At 39.8% G+C, this 22,783-nt stretch overlaps 1 protein-coding gene across 11 annotated transcripts in view; it reads left to right on the top strand.

Moving 5' to 3' along the window:
* CELF4 (CUGBP Elav-like family member 4) overlaps positions 1 to 22,783 on the top strand; it is a 1,491,885-nt gene that overhangs the window by 254,496 nt on the left and 1,214,606 nt on the right. For all 11 annotated transcript variants that reach the window (XM_073680446.1, XM_073680445.1, XM_073680444.1 and 8 more), the window contains exon 2: positions 13,441 to 13,523. In XM_073680446.1, the coding sequence (XP_073536547.1) occupies positions 13,441 to 13,523 (83 nt within the window). The remainder of the gene's footprint in view (positions 1 to 13,440; positions 13,524 to 22,783) is intronic.

The following is a 22,783-nucleotide window of genomic DNA, read 5'->3' as shown; positions in this document are numbered from 1 at the left end:
ATGGCTTCTGTTAACATCTGGAGAGCCTGAAGAAGGGCCTCCATAACGAGTGTAACAGCAATACCCAGGCACAAGTATATTTATTTTCAATAAATCTGTGATGCTAGTCACTACCTAATGTGGCGCTAGTCATTACTTAGAGTTACCATGAGGCAGGATAGTCAAGAGGTCTAAGGTCAGTACCAAAAGGCTCGTAATAAACAGAGGGGTGAGACAAAAGCATAGTCAGGTAACAGTACGAGGACAGAGAATCAGGAAAGTAGCGGATCAAAACAAAGGGGTAAGTCAGATGAATGATCAAAAAGGTAAATCCCAGGTGGGCAATTGAAATTAGAATACAATTAAGAGTACAGAGCAAACACCTACCACTAGAGCAAAGCTACAGTTGGCAAAGATCTGACAATTGACAAAGTGCTAAATATCCCTGCATTCACCCAGATGGATGACACCTGGAGGAGATCCCACTGACCCAGACAGATAGGACGGCTGAGCTGTCAATCAATATTAACACCTCTGCCTCAGATTGGGCGGTAGAGCTGTCACTCACAATCCTAACCGCTCAGCCAGCCCTCCATCCCATAGATGGGTAGAGCTGTCATTCACAGTGTCCCTGGAGCACCATAAGTGGGATCGAGACAAAATCCAACAATTTACTATGATTTGAATGAAATATATGAGCAAATTAATATTGAATCATGGGAAAACCCCAACCAGGAGATAATATTATTAGAAAAGTATATTTATTCAATGACCTGAAAATTTCTGAACTTCACCAAGGAAAACTGATAGTGATCTCTTAATTCCATGAATTGCAGAAGACAGAAGAGACAGTGACCTACATTAAGGCTTCATATTGAATGGATTTCCAGAAACTTCAAGATGGGTATTTAGTGGTGTTATTGTCTTAAAGGGAGTCTGTCACCGCCAAAACTCATAAGGGACTTGGCCCCTATGAAAAAAAATATATTCTTATACTATAGGTTTTACTGCTTTTGCAATCCAGTAAATCAAGACTCCCGGTAGATCACTGTCATGGCCAAGGGCTCTGTACACCATTCCTTCCCTCAATTAGAACAGGGAACATTGCTCCATAGCTTGATTGACAGCGTATGCTTGCCCAGAATGAGTGTTACCTTAACTGATTGCGAATGCGCACAGACATTCCTAGAGCCCAGTGGCTGCACACGGTGTTAGTGCATCCGTGTTCTTTTTTATCGCTCCAGATTGTAGCGACCATTACTACATAGATAGGTGTATCAGTTTTCGAAGTGGCCACTAAAATCAGGAGCGAAGAAGAAGAGCATGGATGCACTGACACTGTGTGCATGGCAATGGGCTTCTGGAGTGGCAGTGCGCATGACCTTTGGGCAAGTTGAGCATTAGCAATCATGCTAAGTGGCAATGCGCCCCATGCTAATTGAATGGCGCATGGAGCCCTTAGCCAATTCAAGGGTGCATCAAGGAGCCTTCACTAACATATTAAATATAATGTTCGTTTCTTTTCCTAGACAGCAAAAACAGTAAAATCTAAAGTACAGGCATGATTTTTATAGGGATTAGTCCCCTATAAGACCAGGAGGCCAGGAGGGTTCTCTTGATATCATGATGCAAGAACCAGACACATGACCCAGATAGGTGAGTATAAGGCTTTTTTTTTTAATTTTTAACATTTTTATGTGGTTCTATAGCTCAGAAAAATTGGAAACCGCGACCACCAGTTTTCTGAATCTGCCCGTATATGAATTACGAACAATCTGTATGTTGGCAGAAGCTAGTTTTTGTAAAATTTGAGTAAGATTCAATTCCACTCAAATTTATTAAATCATCTCTATGCAGCATCTACAGTCAGGGCTGAAAGTGTTGGCACTCTTAAAATTGCTCCAGAAAATTAAGTATTTCTCCCAGAATATTATTACACCTGTTTTGTTCTAAACATGTTTATCTCCTTTGTGTGTATTGGAACAAGACAAAAAAACTGAGAAAAAAAATGCTAATTGGGCATCATTTCACACAAAACCCCAAAAATTGGCAGGACAAAATTGTTGGCACCTTTCCAAAATTGTGGGTAAGCAACTTTATTTCAAGCATGTGATGCTCATTCAAACTCACCTGTAGTAAGTAACAGATGTGGACAATATGAAAATTATACCTAAAACCAGATAAAAAGGGATGAGGTTGACTCAATCTTTGCATTATATGCCACACTAAGCATAGAGAACAGAAAGTGGAGAAGAGAACTGTCTGATGACTTGAGAACCAAAATTGTTGAAAAATATCATTACTGTATGTAGATCTATGTGTACAAGGTTGACTCAGCACTTGCTCTTCTCCTAATATGCTGTCTACCCAATAATTATAAAATAATTATCTCTTTCCTGCTAATTTACTTCTGAGAAAGACATGTATGACTCCTAGAGACATTTATGATCATAGCAGGCCAACATTATTCATACATTGATGTCTCTAAGGAGACATCTGGGTCCTAATAACTTATCCAAGAAAAAAAAAATTAGATGTGAAATAACAGAATACACAGATGCACATAGAGAAGAGAGAGAATACCCACTGAGCCCAAAGCCTGCAGCACAGGGAATGACAAATTATGAGCTTTGAACCTGGAACAGTATAATAGTTGTTAGCATGTCTACAGAATAGATAATGTCTTTTCTAATAGATAGGAAGAACATGATCATGTTCGCGCAATTATAAATGACGCCTGATGTTTTAAGTTTTTATAAAAATTAACAAAAACAGAACATTCTGTAGATACAGTGGACTGAGCAGTGTTTATTGCATTCAAGTTGAGGGGTTCGATACAGATATATTGTTACTTCTTCCGGGAATTAGATTTCCAAGTAGCAAAAAAATTGAAAAGTATTAATTATTCCTAATAAAATTCACAGGGATTTCAAATAAAATGCACATTAAGTAAAATATTGTGGTAATTCAATTAAGTGTATTAAGTGGTAGACTGGGTAAGATATTAAAATATTACAATAAAATGCTTTATGAGGAGAGAAGGGTCCAGAGCTGGAGTTGAGCTGCGTTTTAATACTGTCTAATGTGACCGTGGAGTGTTGAAATTTCAACAGTCATTTACTCTGTTGAAATCATGATTTATTTATTTAAACCTCATCATTTTATGAGCTGTGAGATTGGCATGTCGTGTAATGTATCTCCCTTTTTAATTGGGATGTAGACCAATGCAGGTAGCGAACTGAAAGGTTCCTGATGAAAAATTTATTCCTATTTTCACATTGACCAAATAAATATATTTTGGGGTCAGTGTAATGAGAGTCACAAAGATCATTTCATTAGAGAACAGTTCTGACAAGCATGGTGTTACGACTCTGTTGTTGGGTATCCTGGGACCAGGGACTCCTTCCCTGTTCCTAACGCAAGGGGCACCCTAGCTGGCTCTGTTCCCCAGATTACTTCTGAAGGTGAAGATGCCGGGGGCCACATACCTTGTCTTAGCTCCTGAATCAACCCTCAGTCTGTTCCCATCTCACACCCAGGGAAGAGTGGAGTAGTAGTGTATGGCAGCACACTAAACAGACTCACAAGGTGAGCCAAACAGGGATAAAGGAAAATACCACTCATACAAACATAAGATGATAACACCAGGGAAGTGGAGGATGGGGAATAACTAAAGTAGGAGAAGGAAGGAATAAACACACAACCAAAACGACACAATGGTCTTAGTAAATACACCAAACACTTTCTCAAATACCAACAAACCACCAAACTCCTAAACCATGTAGCAATGAAACTAGCTGTGGCAATGTATGCTTGCCAGAGCCCAGAATATATAGGAGAGGGGAGTGGCTAACAGTGAACAGCTGGGTGCGTCAAGGCAGGTAAGCCTCCAGGAGCTCACAGCTATGCAGATTAACCCCTGCACTTCTACAAGAAACCTGCACCATTTAATATGAAGGTGAAAGGCTTCTAATGAGTGCAGGAGTAGGAGGAATCAGACGCTGCGGTCTTCTGGCTCCTCTCTGTCGCTGTAAACTCATGACACAGTGATCCAGCATTGGGCTTAATCATGTATTTTGGGTAGAAGGAAGTACTATTGGTCCCCTTCCATTGCCAATCCTTTGGTACCTCCTGTTTTTTCTTTCCTATTGATTAGCAGGTAGAAATTTGATGTAAGGTTTTCAAAATTAATTTTTATGGTTTAACGTTAGACCCTAAGAGATCAATATCAGTCATTTATAGAAAAATCACAATTAGGGCAGGTGCAGACGGCCGTAGATTATCTCATCCGAGAATTGGGTCGCTTATGCGAGTGATAATCTGATAAAACTCTGATCAGAGTGTGATCAAAATGGAACATAGTGTTATCCAATTCTCTCGGCAGAGATGATTGGAGCACACTGTGAGGAGAAGATGGAGAACCAAATTTCTCAATCTCCTCCATTGTGTCAGTGCACAGAAATCAGACTGCACTCAGTAGTCATCCGAGTGCAGTCCGATGATTTCCACGTATTTATTGACATGCATGGCTGAGTGCGATACAAATATCGGATCGACTCAGACATGCATGTGTACAGCCCCAAACACTAACATTGGTCTGGAGGCAATCTGATGTTTTGTCGGATCGCGCTTGGGCCGATAATACGCTCGTCTGCACCTGCCCTTATTGACAGACCAAAGCATGGATTATTAAGCGCTCAATAAATAGAATATTAGCATTGGTTGGAGACATGTGAGGTGGATCCATTAAAACAGGTGCGCACATGGACCCCAAATATTGATCCAGCAAGCAGGAAGGCACATGGGCAGTGAGGACTGTTAGGGCTCACCAGAAAGCTCAGGAGCAGCAAACACAAACGGCACAGATGGTGGAGCACACCTAACATAGGACTGTGTCTAAATGAGCCTTAATGTATCGAAGGAGATGATGTCATTGATCCACGACCGGTAATTTGCAAAACCAGACTTGGAGCACAACAGCGGGCATTAAACCCAGAGGAAGGAAGCGGAGCCCAGGATACACAGGTGTGTAAACATATTAAGAAATCTCCCCTCTCGGTTCCATGACTTCTAGTCTCTAGTCTTGCCCCTGTACTTGTTTGTGTTCTCGGTTAATGAAAACCTTCAGACACTGTAACAATGCAGAGACTGCAAGCATTAATCTGTCACTGTGCCTTATTATTTATTTATCTGTTACTAGAAATAAAACGGCAGGGAGAAAGTAAAGGGCTTTTTTAGTTTAAGTTCTCTCCTATTAACAACAGCTCACAGAAAGGGAAAAAAAAAAAAAAAAAAATCACAGAAAAAAACAGCCTTACCAACACCAGGACAGATTACCAAAGCACAAGCAGGATGCGGCACACCCCCATGATAAATGCGGGGGCCACACAGGTGCGAAGGTTCTCTACTCCATATTCATATGAATGGTGTGTAGCCTGCACGTGAATGAAGCTATCAAACAGCATAAAGTGCAATTCTTTTCGTTTTAGAGATGAGCAAATCTTTTCAAATTTGAATTCACCAGTTTCACAGAATTTTCAGAAAAATTTGATTTGCGCCAAATTGCAAATATTTTCCTCGGACGGGTTCAGCATAGAGTAAAATTGGTCTGAGTGCGATCCGATATTTTGTTGAATCACTATTAGACGTGAAATGCGATGGTGTGCACCTGGCCCAATGGTTAGCTCTTCTCTGCTACAGACTAGTTTCTACTCTGTGGCATCTGTGGCTGTGATCTTCTGGTAATCTTGACTCAATTTATATTGTCTTTCCTTGTGTGGCAGAAGATCAAAGTTATGCACGTAAAAACACAACTGCAATTTTTACATTTTTGCAAGCTATTTTTTCAAGTTTCCCATACAAAAATCACACCAAAAATTGCACAATTCAACTGCATCGTTAAACCCACAGGGGCCTGTAGATTTCATGAAATCACATCCACTTTGCTTCGACAGTAAAATACAACAGGTTTTCTGCATGCAAAAAAAATAATGTAGTGGAAACAATGCAGAATTTACACCATGTGGGATCTGGGCCTGCAATAACAGTACTGTGCATGTGACTTATATAAATCTCATGTCCATTGTGCGTTTTTATATGCTGTAGAAATTGACCTGCGGTGCGATTTTTTACGTCTGCTACAAATATGAATTTAATTTCTAAATTTTCCCCATAAACTTGAAACAGATGAAGAGAATCTGCAGATAAAAAAATGCAAGTTTTATCAAAGAAAAGTAAGGCCACATTCACAAGCTGTGTTCTTGATGAATTTTTCAGCCGCTTTTTGTTTTTGTTTTTTTCAAAAAAGTGCTACGTTTCCAAAATGAAGCAATTTTATTTAAAATATGACAAACCAGAAAAAGCCAGAAGCCGCAGCAGAAAAAAAAATGTGATAAAAGCATATGTAAAAAAAAAAAAAAGCGCTAAAAAATGTAATGAAAAAACCCAAGTAACCTAATTTAGCTAGTTGGTACAGAAAATCTGCATCATTAAATACTTATTATGGCGACTTACCCTAAGGGCAAGTTCACATGACCACAAAAAAGTGGAAGGATTTTTTTCTCACTTTTCAAAAAAATCATTTTTTTTTTACTGCAGCAGCTATTAACCATTTAGTTTCCTATGTTACAAAATTTTAATGTATTCGTAAAAATCGGATGCTATACTGTGGCTTCATATGGCATCCAATTTTTTTCTCGCACCCATAGACTTGAATGGGTGATTCCCTTCTGATTTTCGGAGGAGAATCGTACATGCTGCCATATTTTTCACATCCAGAGTGCAATCCGTTTTTTTTAATGGCCGAAAATACGGTTGTGTGCACACGCCCTAATGGTCACACCATGCCAGGGATTGGACTACTACAAATCACAGCTTTATATCAATCCTGTATATTTCTTTTTCATCCTTTAAGTGTTCTTAAAGAAGTTGAAGGTATTTAAGAAAGAAGAGTTTGCACTGCTTCTATCCATATCTTCCTTCATCGATTTATCACCCAGTGGGGCACTTTACTAAGAGTCACACTCTCTGCAGTTTAAGCAGGTTAATCGAGTTTAACCTGCCACTGCAGCACCTGGTGAGAGCGCAGAAATTAGGCAATCCGTCATGGCTGTACAAGCAAAAATCCAATACTGTATCCCATCCTAGAAATGTACTAATAGAACATTACTCTTACATGGTCGTCTGGTGGTGCTAATGATGGGTCTTTATTAAATATTTCTAGAATTTTCCATCTTCTTCTGTATGATATCACGTTTTGTTTTTAAGACATATTCCAATGTCGAATATTTCTCTTCCCTTTTCAGTGCTGCATTTCTTGGCTGTCGGTTGTAAATTACCATCTCAATAAGGATCTATTCACATGTCATTGTTTTCTTTACAATTGGAGAATCCCAGGAAAGCTCCAGGGTCATATTCTAAACAATATCCATGGATCTCCACACATCTAGTATATAACAAAAGGGTGTCCTTGTACACATAGATAAATAAAGGTAGATAATTCGCACTGCTGGTAAGTAAGAATGCAGATCAAGGATATACAAATATATGATTGCGATTTTTATTAGTTGACGCGTTTCGCAGTTTTCACATTTCTTCCTCAGGTCATAACCATGTGCACATACATCACAAATACCGACAGATTTATAGAGATAAAATTCAAATAATGGCGCCAAGTGGAGATGAGTGAACCAGAACTTATAAGTTCAGGGTTCGTACCGGACAGTTAGTGGCTGGAGCTAAACACTGAACACGAACTTCTCCCAAAAGTCCGATGCAATGTTTGGAGTTCAGGGGTAAGTCCATTGGAGAGAGAGAGATTTTTTACAGCTCAAAAGTTCGAGTCCTCAATGTTTTCAGTGGGGTTTGTGTTCTAGTTCAAGTGCAAGTACAGTTCTGGTACTCAAACTGAACTTTGGAATAAAGTTTGGGTTGTGTACCAGAACCCAAACTTCCATGGGTCCACTCATCTTTAATGCCAAGAAAAAAATGTATTTGAATTTTATCTTTATAAATATGTATGTACTTGTGATGAATGTACACGTGGTTATGTCCTGAGGAATGAATATAAAAAGTTCAAAACGCGTCGGCTAATAAAAACCCCAATCTTATATTTGCATATCCTGGATCTGCATTCTTACTTTCCAGCATCGCAGATTATCCAGATTTATCCTTTATTAATTTTACCGGTCGGATAACTCATGGACCTGCAGCAGCTGTATTCCTATGACTCTATAGTATTGTGTGAACACAAGTCTACCAGGTTAACAAAACCTTTTTGAACTTTTTAAATTTATATCGGCTAAAACCCGATTTGCGCTTTTTTGCTGTCCAGCTCCTGCATCTATCTATAATATACTTACCTTGTAATGTCTCCACATCCTGTTCCATCCAGAAGTGTCCGGATCCGCGAATTCCAAGCGGCGGAAGTTTGTCGACCGCCATATTGGGACACCCAAGTGATGGGTGTCTCAATATGGAAACCGCTGGTGGTACAAGCCTCTTGCACGGTACTACCAGCGGAACACCGTCGCGAACACGTCGCACACGCCGCCGGGATCAGCCAAATGATTCATTGACCGCCATCATCTTTGTACAGGAGGAGCGCATGCACAGTTTTATTGTGACACCGCTATCTGTCTGCACAAAGATGGCGGCGATCTGAATTACTGCGCGAATTCCTCGCAGGCGCAGTGAATCATTCGGCGGTTGCCGGCGGTGTTCTCAAACGAGAGATCACATGAGGGAAGAAAACAGCACAGGGGTGGAGAGAGAGAGCAGACAAGGTGGAGAGCACATGGGGTACACAGGTCAAAGAAGAGATCACATGAGAGGAGAAGACAGCAGATGGGAGAGAGAGACATAGCACAGGGGGGAGAGAAACAGAGCACAGGGGGAGACAGCTCAAACGGGACAGCACATGAGGGGAGAACACAGTACAGGAAGGAGAGAGACAGCAGACAAGGGGGATAGCACATGGGGTAGACATGTCAAAGAAGAGAGCACAGACGGGAGAAGTCAGCACATGGAGGAAAGAGAGAGTGGATAGGTGGGCGGGCACTTGGGGGGGAGAGATTCTCAACGCTGCAAAGCCTGCCCCCATCGTGACACTGCCGCCCTCCTGATGCGATAGCATTGGGCCTCCATCTAGTACATAAATATGCATACATGAGGCTTGAAAAACACAAATACAGATCTGACTCTTCTAGTACAGCGCTACAGTACAGCAAACCTCAAGTTGTGATAGCGAAAATCGAAATAACATAAGGCTACATTCCCATGATGAGTTTTTGGTGAGTATTTTATTCTGCGTATTTTAGAAAAAATGCAAAGAACCTACTTTGCTTAATGTGTGTAGAAATGGTAAAAAAACCTCACTAAAAGCTCATCGTGGGAACACAGCCTAAGAGTGTGTGTAAACAATTATGGCTTTATTCACACTAAGAAGCAAGTTTTAACGTCGACAGGCAATTTTTTTTAAAGTCAAGTTGCACATATACCAACTTATGCTTCTGCTCATTTCTTTGGTTTTTCTGTAGTTTCTTGTACTTTGTACAAACAGTGCTCTTGAGTTAGGCATTTCATTTAAATGGCTTTCCATCTGAAGGCGTACGATTACTCGGACCCCTGTCCTGCTTTGCCCTTACTATATTGAGGATGGCTGACACAAGGTAAAGTTTTAATACTAGATACAGGAAAGGACTTCCCAATTGGGTTCACCTTGTCGTGGTGGGATGGCTTTTACTCTTTTTTGATCAAAATAGTGATAACTAAGTACTCTATGTTATTTACATGTACTGTTACTATTTGCGTATTTACTTACTACAGGGTATATGCTCATTTTGCTTTTTTTTCTTGTTTTTTTTTTAAGTAAAAGTAGTGATCAACCCCTTGAAAGAGTGGTTAACTATTAATCTGAAAATAAATGTGTTATATTTGACACAGTTTGGACTTTCAATCCTGGAGAATTTTATTATCTTTTGTGTTTATGGTTTATTTGTTGTTGTTTTTTCGCTTTTAGATTCCTGAGATACAGTGGGCTTTTAAGGTTGTTGTTAGTTTACTTTTTCTAACGACCATGTCCATTACAATTTTACTTTCCCGAATGTTACAAGTTCCTGCCCATTAAAACAACTTTACAAGAGTTTTAGTCAATGTTAATATTTTAATGGTTTTCCAAAGTTACAAGTCCATATAACACAAGGAATAGTTTTAAGGGAAGTATTGTAATGCTTCTCTGCTGGCAATATAGTTTAATTACAGATTTGATGTATCTCCTTGTATACACCATTAAGCAACAATATTTATACCAGTGAAACATAATGAAATAATCTCCATCAGGGTGCCGAGTGGAACTGTGTGGAATCTCCCGATATTGTGGAAGGAAGACAATTACTCTTTATTTATACACTTATTTAAGAGACTCGCGGCTCGTGGCTGCAATAGTTGCATGTGTTCTATCTTTTTATATTGTGTTAATAACGTTTTTATAATGTTTCAGTCAGGGAGAAGGCTCTTGAAGTTATCTTATTTTTTTCTTTAATTATTTCAAATATTGATTTTTTTTTTTTTTAGTGTAGCACTTCAATTTGCTGTATATAGTCTTGAGTAAATTTAGTAGAGAGTAAAGTCTTAATACTGTAAAAATAAATTTCCACTGAAGAATAACAGAATATCTGCATCTTAGACCATCAAATAATAGATGCCAACATTTGGACGCATATTTTCTAGAATGGGAATCTAAAACTAGAATAGGGTACTATTACATAAGGACTATATGGTGTGAAATAGATTTATTGGATACAATACAGCACTGGAGAATATCTTGAAAAAAATATTTTTTATTGTTCACATTGTAGTCATGTCATGAGAATTATGGGTTGATCCATCTGGTCATGATCATCAACCGACAATAATTGTTTCACAGTAGACATCTGGATTTAAAGAGAATCTCTCACCAGGTTTTTGCTAATTAATCTGAGAGCAGAATAATGTAGAGGCAGAGACCTTGATTCCAGCAATGTATCACTTACTGGGCTGCTTGCTGTAGTTTTTATAAAATTACAGTTCATCAGCAAGAGATTATCAATAGAGGACTATTAAACCTGCTGTCATGTAGTCCAACCACACCCCCACCACTGATTGGCAGCTCAGAGTACACAGAAATCTGCCAATCAGAGGTGTGGGCGGGGTTAAACAGAGCTCAGCATTCAGAGAACTGCTAGATCTGCAAAGGATAAAACAGTGATTTTTATCAAAACTTGAACAAAGAGTCCAGTAAGTGATATATCGCTGGAATCAGGGAGCCTGCTTCTACATCATGCTGCTGCCACATGGGGGTAGAAAAAACCTTATGACAGATTCACTTTAAAAAAAAATTAAACTAATAACAATGTTTTAACTTTAACAGTAGAGTGCATTGAGCATGCTCCTTGACATGCGCAGAGGTCACTTTACAGTGAGTAGGAGGAGCTGAGCTGTCATTATTATTTATAGCTTGATCTAGAGATGAGCAAATAATTTTGAATGGAATTGAATTCTACAAAAATCTGTATTCGCCAAAAAGTGGAATTTTTTGTGGTTCACAGATCCAATAAAATGGCAGCCACTAGCCACCATTTTTCCAAATCATAAAGGACCATCAAAATTAAAAAAAAAATGAAAAAAAAAATCCTTGTAATCACCTTATTGGTCACCTCTTTGGCCCTTCAACTGCTCACCATCACCCGTCTATCCAGTTCTTGGCACATCTTGTGACCCCTAAGGCTGTGCCCACTATGCATTTTTTAAGCGTTTCCGCAGCGGCAATTCCGCTGCAGAAACGCTTAAAAAACGCTTGGTAGAAGATCTGCCATGTTCCCCAATGATAATCCGCATGTGCTGTGCACATGCTGCGGAAATTTCCGCTGCGGATTATCATTTTGGAAAAATTCGCAGCTCTACCAATTATTTTGCGGAAGCGCTGCGTTTTCGCCGCCATTGACTTGCATTGGAACACATGGAATCCGCATCACGGCATCTGTATATGCAGATAACATGCGGTTCAATGTGTGGATGGTACCCGCGTTTGGAGAAGAGGAGACTCTCCTCCGGACCCGGGTACCACAGAACCTGTAAAAAAAAGAATAAAATAAAAAATAAATATTATACTTACCTTCTGATGGCCCCTAGTGTCTTTATCCGATGCGTCCTGGCTTGCCAGCAGCTCGCGGTGGACTGAAGAACCTGCGATGACGTCATTTAGTCATGTGACGGGTCACACGGCCGCTGACGTTGGCAGGTCCTTAATTCTACCATGAGCTGCTGGCAAGCCAGGATGGAGCGAATAAAGACTGCGGGGGCCATCAGAAGGTAAGTATAGATTTATTTTTTATTTTTTACCATTCTTTCGGTCACACTATATAAATCCATGGCGGTTGCATGGATTTATATAGTGTGACCAAGTTGACAAGCACTTTCCACTTTCCAAGAATGCTTGTCCCTGGCAGGAAAAACGCATGTACAATCCGCATGTACAATCCGCATGTACAATCCGCATGTACAATCCGCATGCGTTTTTTCTGCCAGGGAGATGCAGAAACGCTCAGGAAATAATCCTGAGCATTTCTGCATCGTGGGCACATAGCCTAACACTCACTCTGAAATCCTAGGGCCTGTGACACAGATTTGGGACTAATTAGGCCTGGAAACTTTCCGTGCAAGCGCACACGAGATGGTGCACTTCATGACATCTCGACGTCATGGTCTTTCATGCTTGCACAGAACTCTACAGGGCCTTGTTAGAGCCAGAAGTCCTGGCTTAATACAAGAGAAGTGGAGATTTCAGGTAGTGCTAGCAGCAGGGAAGAGAAGATGAGACGAGGACCAGATTGGTGACTGAGAGGAGCAGAGGGGCTGGAGAGGTGAATGGTAAGGTAAGTATAAGGATTTTTTATTTTTATTTTTTACATATTACATTTATTATATTCTGGAGTCTGGAGAAACTATAAAACATAATAAGGGATATTAAATTTGATGAGAATAACTTCTCAAATTTCCCGGGGTAAAAACCACTCCTACTGGCGACTTTCGAATTTTGCCTACCCCCTGATGACCTGATGATTGCTATCTTTGCATATTGTGTGCACTCTCTCTCGCTCTCTCTGTATATACATATATAAATTTTTATTTATTAATTATTTTTAGAGTACCATTGATCCCATGATGCTGTACATGGGAAGGGATTACATACAAGATACAAATATAAAATACAGTGAACAAACTAACGATGACAGACTAGAACAGAAAGGAGAGGGCCCTGCCCTTTGCAGTCTATATTGATTCGACTTATACTAAGAATTAAATTTATCAACAAAAAAAAGAAAAAGTACCAAAACTAAATTTTATATTGTACATTTTTACATATAACCTTGATTCATTTAATTTTTCTAATGATTTTACTAAAATCTATTTATTTCTTTTCAGGCTGCGCCTTTCTTACATACTGTGAAAGAGAATCTGCCCTGAAAGCTCAGAGTGCTCTACATGAACAGAAGACCTTGCCCGGGGTAAGTCAGTCTTTACTTTTACAGTGCCTTTTTTTCGTCTTGGTGTGCTGTTGGCAATCCAGTGTCTGACATGGTTAAAAATGTATAAAAACTATTTTGTTAGTTAGCTCTACTTAGATTTTTGGAATATATACTCAAGACCACGTTGAGAAATTGTTGACTTCTGGTCATGGGTTTGGTCATCTTGACAGGGTGTTCTTCTAGGCGTTCTCCATTGTTTTTTCACCAAAACCTTTATTTTGGTCACCTTGGCTTGACGTAAATCAACCACTGTCCCGAGGACAAATCTGAAATGCGTGAAGGTGATCATAACTTTGACTTACTGGTTGAGTCTAAGAAAAGAAATAGATAAAACAACTCAAATATAGTATACAGTTTGAGTTAAGGGTTAGTTTGGAGTGATTAGACCAGAATGTAAAGATATAAATTACACAATAAAGTAAAGTCATTCAGGACATGACTTAGGAAAGAACGTCATCTTTGAAGCCAGAAGATTCCAAGTCAGGACTAGAAAGGGCTCCATTATCCTGAATGTTCTGGTGTAGGGTATATCATGGTTAATATCAATATTTGTAGCAATGTCAACTTAAGAGGACCTTCTTCTTCAATGGGCATATAGTTCTACAGAAGGAATATGAGAGATTGATTCTATAAGATGTTTATTCACACGCGGTTGTTTACATCTTCCCATTATCATTGGATAGATTTTTCTTCAAAATTACTGATATGGTATCACTGCTTGTTAAAATCCTTTGTAACTGTCATTGATATTAATTATCCTTCATATGTTACTTGGTTGAAGTATTCAAAGCTGTTTCTTGGCTGTTGCATCAGATATGTATTCGGACTTGTAAAGAACACATAATAGATGCAGCTAGGATGTCCATGACACTGGTGTGAGCCTTCACTGTCTGCACCATTTTATCTCCGAAAAGGTTCGAAAGTCCATAAAGTATCTTAACATTGGACACGGCTCCATTTTTATGATACAGAGCTCCAAATTACTGAAAACTGTTTATACAGATGTGTTCTTCCTTGCATCTTCTCTTGGCTTGACATATCCCGAGATGTGTGGCTCAAGCTGACCCAATTTGATAAAAAAAAAAAAAATCACTTTTTTAACACAATGTCGGGAGATGTTTATGCTATATGTGTCTATATATGTGGCCAACTGGTGGTTGTGATGTCAGTTACAGCCTGATAAGGGTCCATAACCAAATTCATGGAGTCCATAACCAAATTCATGGAGAGGTAAGGGAAGACACATCTGTAGACTGAACGCAGTATGAATTCGACATGCAGTAAGTACTTAAGCCTTTCTTAGTGATGCAACCAGGAGATTAGGAACTCTGTATCTGCTATAAAGATATAACAAGAGAGAACAAAGAAGGGTGGGCACGAATTTTTAATCAACTTTATAGCTGAAAACATCTTTAAATTCAAGCATTAACAATCATTGTATTTTTTAACAACATTTTCATATATTCTTCAAAAGATTGAGGACATTTCCATTTGAGACCATTTTTGTTGACTCACATGTGGACCGGTGACATACGTGATATATGATCATCGATTATTTTTGTGACCTACATTCTGCTAAATTTCCATGACTCTCTGAAGCTTGTAGTTTATTTTACAAAACATGACTGGCACAACACAGAATATATGTGTGCTTTGAGCAATGTGAATACACCAAGGTTTCTTTGACCAAGCTCTCCATGGGGCATTGAATTACCAAGGGAATCAATTAGACAGAGATTTCATCCAACTCATCCAAACATTCACTGCAGTCTTATGACCTACTTGTCAACCCATATCTCTATACAGTTGTATATCACTTTTCCAAAGCTCTCTGGATCCATATCAGTGAGTGTATCTAGGTATTGGGGACATTCAACACCATGAATATCCCACAACATCTCCCTATAACTGTACGAATTTTGGTAATTGCTAGAAGTCCTTAGTCAGCTTATCTATCATAGCTAAATATATCTGTCTACCATACCATCTATTGATCTCAGTGTGATACTAAGTCTGTAATGTCTCATACAAAACAATGGAGATTTGTGTTATTTTACTTTCTTTTGGCTACAATACTAAAGCATCAAGAAATAGGTGGCTTAATATATCATTTAGATATCTAATAAATAGCATGTACTACAAAATAATACATAGAATTAAAAGAGAATTTCAGAAAAAACTGAAACACTATGTAATGCCTGGTGTAGGTTCTGCAGGGGAGGTACTTCTGAGTCAGCTACCGCCCCCACAGAACCTTTATCAGGTATTTCAGGAGTGAATCTTTTACATATATACTTAGTTTTATTTTTTTTTCTATAGAATTTCAGAGTGACTAATTAACTCAAGCAGTGAACCACATGTGAAGAATTAAGTATCGGATATATGCTCCCCACATAGCAAATATAACCTTGCCGCCCATTAAAGGGCAGCTGTCAACAGGTTCAAAATATAAACTAAAGCCACCAACTTTAACTCCTCTTGTACCACACACCATAAACCTGTTCATAAACCCACATCTTCCCATTCAGATCCAAAAAATACTTTTTATAATTCTCCCACACGGTATACTAATTGGCCATTCCGATGGGCCTTGCTGGTTTTTGTCAAGTGCCTCCTACAAAAATACAGCGCTGTAAATATTGAGCCTGCACAGATGACGCACAGGCTTGCACTTTGCTCTGCTACTATCTGCGCATTCACTTTACAAGACTTTGCTCTGCCTTCAGTAGTAGTCAGTAGTAGTCCATGCTTCACCTGCGCAGGTTTGAGATTTGCAGCGCTGTGGGAATGACGTACGATGCATCATTCACTTCAGTCAAGAAAGGGGGATGCAATTGTTTGAATAGAGAAGTCACTGGGCAAAGACCAATAACGCCAATCAGATTGGACAACGCTATTTTGCAGATGACTTGGGCGGATTCTAAAAGGTATTTCTTTGATATGCAGGGGGAGTAGTGGGCTTACTGCTAGAATGCAGTACAAGAGGATTTAAAGGTGGTGGCGTTACTTTTTATTGGAAAAACCTCCTGACAGGTTCCCTTTACATTAATCTGCTGAGCTGAAAGTCAAGTCAAAGCCCATGAGGAAACTCAAGTCACAGCCCATGAGTAAGCACAAGCACAAGTCACACAGGTCATGAGGAAACTCTAGTCACAGGTCATGAGGAAGCACACATCTCAGCTCATGAGAAAACTCTAGTAATAGCCAATGAGTAAGCACAAAACACAGGTCATGAGGAACCTCTAGTCACAGCCCATGAGGAAAGTCAAGTCACAGCCCATGAGGAAGCACAAGTCACAGGTCATGAGGAAACTCTGGTCACAGCCCATGAGGAAGCACAAGTCTCAGCTCATGAGGAAACTCTAATCACAGGTCATGAGGAAACTCTAGTCATGGCCCATGAGTAAGCACAAGACAAAGGTCATGAGGAAACTCTAGTCACAGGTCATGAGGAAACTCTAGTCATAGCCCATGAGGAAGCACAAAACACAGGTCATAAGGAACCTCTAGTCACAGCCCATGAGGAAAGTCAAGTCACAGCCCATGAGGAAGCACAAGTCACATGTCATGAGGAAACTCTAGTCACAGCCCATGAGGAAGCACAAGTCTCAGCTCATGAGGAAACTCTAGTCACAGGTCATGAGGAAACTCTAGTCATAGCCCATGAGTAAGCACAAAACACAGGTCATGAGGAACCTCTAGTCACAGCCCATGAGGAAAGTCAAGTCACAGCCCATGAGGAAGCACAAAACACAGGTCATAAGGAACCTCTAGTCACAGCCCATGAGGAAAGTCAAGTCACAGCCCATGAGGAAGCACAAGTCACAGGTCATGAGGAAACTCTAGTCACAGCCCATGAGGAAGCACAAGTCTCAGCTCATGAGGAAACTCTAGTCACAGGTCATGAGGAAACTCTAGTCATAGCCCATGAGGAAACACAAGTCACAGCCCATGCAAAAAAACTCAAGTCACAGCCCATGAGGAAAGTCAAGTCACGGCCCATGAGGAAGCACAAGTCACAGGTCATGAGGAAACTCTAGTCACAGGTCATGAGGAAACTCTAGTCATAGCCCATGAGGAAGCACAAAACACAGGTCATAAGGAACCTCTAGTCACAGCCCATGAGGAAAGTCAAGTCACAGCCCATGAGGAAGCACAAGTCACAGGTCATGAGGAAACTCTAGTCACAGCCCATGAGGAAGCACAAGTCTCAGCTCATGAGGAAACTCTAGTCACAGGTCATGAGGAAACTCTAGTCATAGCCCATGAGGAAACACAAGTCACAGCCCATGCAAAAAAACTCAAGTCACAGCCCATGAGGAAAGTCAAGTCACGGCCCATGAGGAAGCACAAGTTACAGGTCATGAGGAAACTCTAGTCACAGCCCAAGAGGAAGTACAAGTCACAGCCCATGCAAAAAAACTCAAGTCACAGCCCATGAGGAAAGTCAAGTCACAGCCCATGAGGAAGCACAAGTCATTGGTCATGAGGAAACTCTAGTCACAGCCCAAGAGGAAGCATAAGTCACAGCCCATGCAAAAAAACTCAAGTCACAGCCCATGAGGAAACTCAAGTCACAGCCCTTGAGGAAGCATAAGTCACGGGTCATGAATGAAAGTAGTGCTGATTTTAGCAAAATAGCTTTTTTTGTACAATGCCTTTAATGTTGGCTGACTCTTTAAGGTGTGTGAAGAAAGCCTGAGAATGCCTATCATCACAAAAAAATGGATTAGTTATGTGGTTTTCAAACTGCCCATTAATTTACAAGAGAAGCCTGAGAGACACAGAAGTGTCTATAGGCAAGTCCCGAAAAATAGTTCTAAGCTGATTGACTTCATAGAGTCTAAGGGATGTCCATACACAATAGACCTTAGTCGCCCAAACCTATTGACCACTGATCTTCCCCGATAGATGACGTCAAGTGATAAAATGACTGGGCATGTTGAATTTCATTGCCTGATCCTTTTGTTCTCAGGGAAGACAAGATGTTACCAGAGAAGTCTTTCGCTTGCTTACTCCTTTTTTTCCAATCAATAGAAATTGTCTGACCTGTGAACAAATATCGGATCGTCAGCTATTGACTTGAAATGTAGCGGACCTGATCCCATTATTTCCTGATTTGAGATAACATAGTAGCCTGGCCGAAGATTAAATTATATAATATGATGATAATTTGTGTCAAAAGCTAAGCTTAGCTACATCTGATACGATAAACTCTGCTCTGTTATATTTGATATTCCAATATTAATAATAAATTAATAAATGGTCTAGTTGGGTGCCCACCGCCCTTCTCGCCTACCCATTCTCCCAGTCATAATTTAGTATAATGATTTAATTCAGCAAAGCCGTAAATCACATAAAATTGCCAAGCGTAAAAGAAAAAAAAAAATCTTTCCTTCCCATCCCCCAGACACGTCGTCTTTGAAATTTTCGGAATCGTTGAGTTACTTAGCTGAATAGTATTTAATTGCGTGCACCTGTAGGAATTCAGGAGATCCTCGGAGAAAAAAAATAACATTAGTAATAATAATAAATTCTATTTCAAATCAGCGTGGCAGACCCAGTTTCATTTCTCGGGACTCGCATCTTGTCTAGAAGGTGGAACATTAAGGGAAAGGTTTGATGTAGAAGCGATCACAATTATTCACACAAGGTGGTTTTGAAGAGCGCACAAACGTAAGAGCCGATGGTTATAAATAAAACCATTACAGGAAAATAGGCTTACCTCACCTGCCTCTGCTGCTTGGAAACTGTACACAAAAGAGGAAAAAAAGAAGATATTTCCTTGTCAGCAGAGTGCTCCGGCGCACTCACCCTCCCGCAGCTTCTACACTTTTCTGATAGGATTAGCTAAAGCACATGGTTAAATATTTAAAACCCGTTTTATTATGTCAATTTGCAAAGAAAACAATATTTAAAACACTTTTAAAGGGAATCTGTTTTTGCTAGCCCCTCTGAAAGCAGCATAATGTAGAGGCAGAGATCCTGATTCCAGCGATATATATCACTTACTGGGCTGCTTGCTGCAATTTTGATAAAATCCCTAATCTGCTGCAGATCTCAGTTCTTTGAATGCTAAGCTCTGTATAACTCCATCTTCACCACTGATTGACAGCTTTCTGTGTACACTGTGCATAGGCAGAAAGCCGTCAATCAGTGATATGGGCAGCTGGTTTACTAGTCCTCTAGTAATACTCTCCTGATGATAAAACAGTGATTTTAACAAAACTACAGCCAGCAACCCAGTTGCCCAGAAAGTGACACATCACTGAAATCAGTGTCCCTGGAAGCAGGGTTATACAGAGCATATAAAGATGGAGAACTACATGGTAGCAGATTTACTAGTCCTCTAGTGATAATATCCTGCTGATAAATCAGTAATTTTATCAAAACTGCAGGAAACAGCCTAGTAAGTGATGCAATGCTGGAATCAGGGTCTCTGTCTCTATATTATGCTGTTCTCATATTAGGTACTAAAAAAAACATTGGGACACATTCCTTTAAAAAAAATCTATCCAGAGACTTGAGCTTAGACCATAGAGTAAAACAGGAAAAGGAGGAGCATTTACTCTGTGTTAGTATGAAAGAATTACAGAAGGTTATTATTTTTTTTAATAATAAGAGAGAAGAACTTCTGGCACTCAGCAAGCTGCATAAAAATCTTTATTTCCAAAATAAGTGCATATCAAAGGAAAGAGTTACATGGTGACTGGGTGACAGCTGTTTCGCGCTCACTTACGCTTCATCTGACCCAGCCACGAAACGGCTCCTTCCCAGACCTAATAATAAATTAACAATAATAAGAGAGAAGCACTTCCGGTTCTCACCAAGCTGCATAAAATACTTTCTTTATTTCCAAAATAAGTGCATTTCACAGGAGAGAGTTACATGGTGAAGAACTGGGTGACCGCCGTTTCGCCTTCACTTATGCTTCATCTGATCCAGTCATGAAACAGCTGTTACCCAGTCCTACGCCATCAAACTCCTGTGATATGCTCTTACTTAAGAAATAAAGAAAGTTTTTATGCAGCCTGGTGAGTGCCGGAAGTTCTTCTCTTATTATTATACTTTGTCTATTTCTACTTACTGAGCACCACCACTGTTTTTTCCTCCTAGCCCTGACAGATCTTATTTTCACACTGATTGTAGTATTTGGTACCTAGCCCTTACTTCTATTGTTTTTAGACTTATTTTTTTTAATCACAGCATTGCACCAAGATCAAGAATATATATTGGCCCATTTATTCCTCTAAGCTAAAAATGTAAAACTATTGAGATTGTTTCAGATTCTGTTGGACTCACTGACTTTAGTAAAAAATTTAAATGATTGAATAGCAATTTTTTTAAAATATTTAAAAAATAATTTAAAAAAAAGGTAAGAATTGATTCAGTGGGATGTTGACATTTATACCTTTGTAGTGCGACGTTGTAGACATAATAGATTTTAATGAGTCTCGCATAATGCAGTTTTTGGGTGCTATATGCTGTAGGTTTTGTACATATGGCGTTTATTTTCTAAACTGGGATATTGTTATGGTGGGCTGCATTAGCATTTTCTGAATGTTCACCTGCATGTTTGATGTGAAGGGTCTTGCGTATTACTGTACTTACCGCGGTAGGACCAATGGATATGAAATACTGTCAAGAAATCTTCTTTGAAGCATCTCCGAGTGTCTTTAGGTGCGCAGTTCTTTCATTCTGTCTACCATCTTTAGTGTCAACATCATGAGGAAAATGACAACATCCAGTATTCAGAATATCAGAAATGTTCTTTAGGACAAATCCTTTTCATCAATTTTTTTAATCCTTCCTTATAATGTTACAATACTGGCATGCAGGCTTGGACTAGCCCACTGGAGAACAGGAGAATCCTCTGGTGGGCCCCTGTGCATCACCAATTTCTTTAATCCTTCCCTGCAATGTTACAATACTGGCATGCAGGCTTGGACTAGCCCACTGGAGAACAGGAGAATCTTCTGGTGGGCCCCTGTGGATCACCAATTTCTTTAATCCTTACCCACAATGTTACAATACTGGCATGCAGGCTTGGACTGGCCCACTGGAGAACAGGAGAATCCTCCAGTGGGCCCCTGTGCATCACTAATTTCTTTAATCCTTCCCTACAATGTTGCAATACTGGCATGCAGGCCCGGACTGGCCCACGTGAGAACAGTAGAATCCTCCGTTGGGCCACCACCCTCTTATATGAGCAGTACTTGGCACAATATACTTGATTCACCATATACAGACCAAGGCAGAATCTTATTTATTTAGCAATCTACCTAATTTATTGCTATAGAATTTTATGAATGAGGATAAAGTCATATTTTCATGCAGCTCAAAAGTGGGACCCTGGAGTTGATGTTATTGGTGGGCCTTCAGCACACCAGTCATGCATCGGAGCTGGAGCGGAATATTGTTTTTTTTGGGCATGTGCAGGCACTTGGCCGGCACATGCTCATTGCGGAAACTCGATCTCTCAGCCCCCTGTATGTTTAGCCAATGCTGTTGGGGGAATTTGACTCAAGAACCTAACCTCGGAAGTTACGGAAGACGAGAAATACTCGGTGGTTAGCATCATGTGACTGGGCAGAAGCCCTGGCGGGCTGTACAATGCAGTGACCATGATTTTGTGAAGAAATCAATACTGTCTTCTGAGTTGATGAAACATGTCAAGGTGGTCTTCTTGATTGCAAACATATTCAGTGCATCCCTACTCTAACCCTTGTGCTAACGCATTATTGAAGACTGGAAGAAATTAAGAATCTATGAGAGCCAGAGGGCACTTGTAGACCTCACAGTGTCAATGTATAGAGAGCCATTTGGCATAGAGGAAGCAAAATGCTTTATTGAAAGCACCTGGAGCTAAGTTATTACATTTTTAATTTTCTCTTAAATCAAAAAGTATTTACTTCTTTTCCAATTCATTGCGCCCGCAGGCCATTTTCTTCTCGAGATGCTTGTAGTGTATGGCAGCAACAGCTGTCTAGGATTGCAATGGATGTTGTCTCCTGGGGGGATGTTCATCACACGCTTTCCACATTGGGGTCCTAATCTCCATCATTGACGATGTTGCCGTTTTATTGGTGAAATTTTACTTGAGAGCAAATATAGTAATAGATCATAATAGCCAGTTAGATATTGATTTCCATATATTTCCTATATCAGTTTTTTATTATGTATCATAAATGTGCATAGAAACCACAAGAGCCTGGGGCACAGGCACATGTTATTATTAC

Source organism: Phyllobates terribilis, unplaced genomic scaffold, assembly GCF_046119375.1.
Source record: "Phyllobates terribilis strain yellow unplaced genomic scaffold, ASM4611937v1 Scaffold_1__5_contigs__length_1240528914, whole genome shotgun sequence".
Lineage (NCBI taxonomy): Eukaryota > Metazoa > Chordata > Amphibia > Anura > Dendrobatidae > Phyllobates > Phyllobates terribilis.
Note: the sequence above shows the minus strand (reverse complement) of the source record. Positions and strands in the feature narration are given on the sequence as shown.